The 6,000-nt window shown below is 40.6% G+C and overlaps 1 protein-coding gene across 1 annotated transcript; it reads left to right on the top strand.

The window, feature by feature from the left end:
* Positions 1-1,365, top strand: LOC105309485 (leukocyte immunoglobulin-like receptor subfamily A member 4; the record flags this gene model as incomplete). Its single annotated transcript, XM_011385677.2, has 2 exons — positions 1-205; positions 945-1,365. Coding segments are annotated over 2 exons (372 nt in total), but the record flags the coding sequence as incomplete, so codon positions are not given.
* Positions 1,366-6,000: the final 4,635 nt, after the last annotated feature.

Genomic DNA, 6,000 nt, shown 5'->3' with positions numbered 1-6,000 from the left:
GACACCTTCTACCTGCACAAGGAGGGTTCCCCTGCTCCTCCTCAGCGCTTCCGTCCGCAGGATACAGCTGCATCCTTTCAGGCCAACTTCACCATGAATCCTGTGACCTCAGCCCACGGGGGCACCTACAGGTGCTACAGCTCACGGAGCACCTCCCCCTACCTATTGTCACACCCCAGTGACCCCGTTGAGTTCGTGGTCTCAGGTGAGGAGCCCCAGCCCCACCCCTTGTATCTCATGGTCCTTTCACAACTTTGTCCCTAAGGGAACTCTGGGCTGATGTGGGAGTGAGGGGGTCACAGGAGGGTCAGCTGGAGGGGTCTCTGGCCTCCCAAGGGTTGAGCAAAGCCAGAGCCACCCGCATCCCTGCCTCTTCATCCTTGTTCCTGAGGCTGACAAGTCCCAGAGGGCAGAGGAACACTCTCGGATTTCAGGCTGACCAACGGAGAAAGGCCTGAGGTGGCCTATGCCAGTCCTCCTCCAGTCTCCAGGCCCACAGGTGTTACAGCTCAAGGAGCATCTCCCCCTACCTGATGTCACACCCCAGTGACCCAGTTGAGTTTGTGGTCTCAGGTGAGGGGTCCCCAAGTCCATTGAGGTGCCAGCCCCTCAACTCACAGCCCTGTCCCAGGAGAGCTCTGGGCTTGGATGGACATGAAGGAGCAATAGGGAGGTTGACCATAGGGGCGTGTGCAGGGAGAGTGCAGAGTGTGGAGGGCCGACTTTGGGGACAAGGACTGTTGCCACAGATGACATGAAGAGGCAGGCAGGGCCCCGTATCCTCCTGTTCCCACTCCATGCAGTTTTGGGGTCTGTAGACCCTCAGTAAGATATGGTACAGAGGGTCACGTCCTGTCAGGGTTCAGGTGCCCTGGTGCACGTCTGGGATCCTTGAGAACTATGATCTGCATGACCTCTGTGACCTCTTTGTCCACAATTCCCAGCCTCCCTCCCCCAAGACTACACGCTGGGGAATCTCATCCGGATGGTCGTGGCTGCCTTGATCCTGCTGGTCCTCGGGGTGCTGCTGTTTCAGGCTCGACCCAGCCTGAGGGGACCCAGGGAGCAGCAGGAGGTCAACGCAGAAGACAACAAACCCACATTTCAGTGAGGCAGATCATTGAAAATAAATCTTGCATGATTAGGACATTCTAAAAGAATATATGCAGCACAAATTGAGAGAACTATACAGAACGTCAAGAACTGTAAACATTGCTGACATGATGACAAACATCTGGAGTGTTGCCTGTAGAGAATCTTCTGCAGCTAAGCTGTGGACAGTCCCTCCCTCCCATTACCGAATTTCTTGAACCATCCCCTTCTCTTCTCAGTCCATCGCAGGTTTGGATTCACACTGTCACGCCTGGTCCGCTTTCATATGTATGTATGTATGTATGTATGTATGTATGTATGTATGTATGTATGTATGTATATACACACACATATATATTCTTCATTTTTAATAGCCACGTACCTTGATGCATACTTTTCCTCAGCTCAGAACCCAGAATCTGTCTTAGATAAGGGAACAAATGGGTAAAATCAGCTCCAGTTTGGAACAGATAAGTCCAAAATCATTCCCCCAACTCCCCTCTGGACACATCGAGCCAGGCTCCGTTCATCACATGATAGATTCTAAGAAATGCCTTCAGTTTGGATGTGCACACTGGTGTTTGAAGTGACAGCCTGGTGGTGTGCTGCTAAACTGACTCTCCGAAATAAGTTTTCAGAGTGCCAGGAGTTGTGGTATTTGCATATTTGTTTGAGGTAAATACTCCCTTCAAGGCCAATCTGAAAATGCCAGTGTGAATGCAGTTGGGGTGGAGTGGATAGAATTGTCTTTTGCAAATGAGTACAATCCAGCTGTAGCACATGTCATGGATAGTCTCACTGTGCATGTATACTTTCATCTCTATGAAAGATCATGGTCAGATCCATCTCAGTGCTATGCCAGTTTCACTGAAATTATGCTGCCAAAACCTAGTGCATCCATATGAGTGGCAAAGAGAAAACAATGGCCAAATCAATCGTGGGAGAAAATATTGAGTGCCTGGAATCCCAGTACATAACTGGTAAAAGTACAAACTGCTTCATTCAATTTAGAGAATAAACAACTATTACTAGTTAAAAGGAAGAGAACGCAGCTCTAGCCCACAACTACAGACACTAGAGGAAAACGTGTGTGTGTGTGTGTGTTTTCGCGCGTGCGCGCGTGGACACTTTCATGAGAATATTGACAAGGGTGTTGTGCATTTTAGACAAAAACCATAGACATCAATATCACAATTAATGAATGTTTTGTTACATATGTAGTAAAATATTTTTTGTCAAAAATGCTCAAACTGAAATGCTAAACAGTAACAAGTAACTTTCAAACATGATGTGAAAAAATAAAGGGAAATTTTAAGGAGCATGTGTGTATTTTATTATATACATAAAGTTCAAACAGAGAAACATGGTTTATGGAGGCTGAATTTTGTTTCACCCTTTAAATAATGGAATAAACAGTTTCCCGTGCCATACATTATGGTGAGAAACTGTAAGGAGACGTTGGGCGGTCTTGTTCCAGATGAAACCATGGGATCTTCTGGAACACAAGCCATGTTCTCACTGACTGTCATTTGTTGACTCATAAGTCTACCTGTTGTTATTGGTAAATAACGCACCTGTTCATAACCTATGCTGATTTCTCATACAATTTAGTGAGGTGTGATTGAAGGGAATGGAGAAAGCCATAAGCTGCACTTGACTCTGAATATCAAACAAAGTTGGACTGTGACAGCAAATTCTTCATATGTTGGCATTGAGATTCCCTCAAAACAAGATCCCCGTCTACCTATTCAGCCTCACCTGAGTCTAGTCACATGTCTCTGAACACACGCTTTGCCCCACATCCCAGGATATGTAATGAGGAGTTTAAAACAGGTTCGTGTGAGTTTCTGAGCCCGTCACGTGCCATGAATCTGAATTGAGGTGAAGGTCGCCAATATGAACTTGGGGTTATTTCATAGTGGGGGTCCCTTGTCTTTGATTTGGGGTGTCAGAATTGGTAGGAACTCTTATCCCACCATCCTGCTGACCTCTCTCTGCTTTTTTTAGGTGGACATTCTCCAAGTCTTGATATGATGTAATTTCATCATGCCGTTTCCTTAATGAGTCATAAATTTAAACAAGTATTACATGTTTTAGTATTTGGCATATTTCATGCAGTAATTAAATTCTTTCATAATTTCTCTTTATTGCTGATTGCTAATTAAATTGCAGCTTTCTCAGGGAACTTAATGCATATGCCATCAACCTGGAAATAATTGAAGATAAGTTTATTTTTGTCTACGAAATACTTTAGGAGCAATATGGGCCTTAAATATATGCATTCCTTCCTTGTTGCTATACACATAATAACATATTATTTACTTCCTTATTTTGACACATACAAATCATTTTCTGCATATTTACACTACATAATGAAAGCTTTATAATATTTATACACATTGGATAACATTATTTACTTACTTATTTTTGACACATTACAAATCATTTTCTGCATATTTATACTACATAATGAAAACTTTATAATATTTATACACATTGGATCAAGAATTTAAGTATGCCCTTTGCTCATAATATTTTTCATCCCATTTATCTTATAAATTTAGAAGATATTCTAAATCTTATAATCTGATAAAGATATTTGTCTGAATCACCAATTACATATTTACTTATGCTTTATGTACTTCATTGATGGTGATTGGAGAAATGTTTATGAGTGCCGTATCTTTAACATATATCTATTATTTAAGAAGATAAAATAATTTTTCTTCCAAAAACATTTTTGCCTTACATTCCATTTTGTGGAATATTTCTACAGTATCAGGTAATTTTACTAAATAACAATAACATATTCTCTATTGATTTCAAGTGTTCCGTAATGATTTTCTTTTAGATGAGATTTTATTGTTAGTATACATCTGTTTTTTTCTGAGTGGGCATATGTTGATCTAATCCTTAAGTCAGTCTAACTAATTTTTTAATGTTTATTAGTAAATGAATAACCTTGAGTAATTATCACCATTTTACTTAAGCGTTGCTTCATTATGGATTAAGATATCCTGCATTCTCATACTTTCTTTTTGAATTTCCAAACTGCTTTTGTTATGATCAAGACTTATTTGCCTTATATAATTACATCACCCAGTTTGGAGGTTATATATTGTATTTTCTAATGTTAGATCATTATCTCCATTTATAATGTTGGTATTTACATTTACAGTTGGGAAGAATTTTTAAATTCATCCTCTTCTTTAGATAAGAAAAGAACGTTGTGAATTAGCTGAGCTGTTAGTACTTTCTTTCAAAAGCAATCCTGCCCCACCCCGTCTTTCTCTAACAACACAAAGAACCCACACTCCTAATATTTTGATTTACTTTTCTTAAATATAAATAAATATATATATACCTGTATGTACAAATATTTTTCCATGCATATTTGTTTTGCCATTTGTTCTCACTTATGCATCTCACCTTATTTCGAATCTATATTTTCAGCTTAATTGCGTATTTTTTTATTTATTTTTATTTATTCTTATTATTTATGCCTACAGCACCTGGTCTTCCTAGGTGGTCTCCCATTCGAGTGCTAACCCGGCACAACTCTGCTTAGCTTCTGAGATTAGACATCGGGCTTGTTAAGAGTGGCATGGCCATAGACCATGGACTATGGCTCCACTGGGCCATGAACCCAGGACCTTCTGCGTGTAAAGTAGACGTGCTAACCACTATACTGTGGAACCATGTCCTTAACTGCGTATTTTAATATTGCATTTTGTGAGTCCGTAAACAATATAAGGTCTAAGACATGTGTGTCTGGAAAATACTTTATTTTCACTGTATTTTTGTTAAGATAGTAGAAAAGATTTTCATGCTTCCAGTAGAGAATATGATCCAACTATGAGGAGGGGAGAAATATTTAATGGTTAAAGATCTACCCCAACTCTCCGCATCCGTCATGGAGACAGAGCCTGATATGGGAGATTTAACATGTGAGACATGAGATCAAAAAGGTTGGAAGTGCCCCAGGTTCTTTGTACTTATGGATTTCTCCCTTCTGACCCTTTCCCCTTTTCCCCCTAACAATAATAATTTGGGGAACTATAAAATTCTTCAATCACAATAAAATCCACGAATGGACTTTTCCCTATCTTTAGTATTTTTCTTTCATTTGAAAGTCAGCTTGCATCAATTTCCTCCACTTCCATGAAATATGAAGACACACACTTGACTATTAATATATTTGTGCACCCTAGCCCTGAGTGTTCTCTCTGCTTCTCTGAAAACTGTGCAACCATTGGCCTCTGGAATTGTGGCAGTGTCATCCTCACTGCTCTTCTCCTGAATGTCATGCCATCACCACCTTCTCTTGCTGTTCTCTGTGCATCTTGGTTTTCTAATTCCAGTCTCTCTGTCTTGCTTCCTACAAATTTCCTCAGAGTTATATTCCAGTTTCATAATTGTATCTTTAGCTGTGTCTTCTCCTCAATGAAAGGAGTATTTTGATTGTGTTATTTTAAATATTTCTTTATTTCCTCTAAGGTATTTGCTTAGTTCATTTCTAAAATTCCATATTCTTCTATAATATAACCCCTGTTTTGTTCCAATAATTCATTTTTTTCTTTATTATTTCAGATATTTGTTTATACATGGTTGAAATAAAATGAGTTTCATGTTTTCGTAGTGTTCTAACTCCTCAAACATAATACTCTTATTGATAACTCTGCACACACTCACACCTGGGCAGACGCCAATGCCACACCAGACAGGATGGAATCAGTTTCACACACACGGGGGACGTGGCACGTTCAGACTGGGGGCTGGGTCCAGGGAAAGAGATGGCCCATGGCCCATTCCCAACATGGGAGAGGGGACAACACTGCCTCCAACTCTCACCTTGAGCCCAGATCTCCTCCTTCCTGTGAGGACCTGGATTCTGCTCTGTGCACACAG

Source organism: Pteropus vampyrus, unplaced genomic scaffold, assembly GCF_000151845.1.
Source record: "Pteropus vampyrus isolate Shadow unplaced genomic scaffold, Pvam_2.0 Scaffold745, whole genome shotgun sequence".
In the NCBI taxonomy this organism is placed as follows: Eukaryota; Metazoa; Chordata; class Mammalia; order Chiroptera; family Pteropodidae; genus Pteropus; species Pteropus vampyrus.
This window is presented reverse-complemented; position numbering and strand designations above follow the sequence as displayed.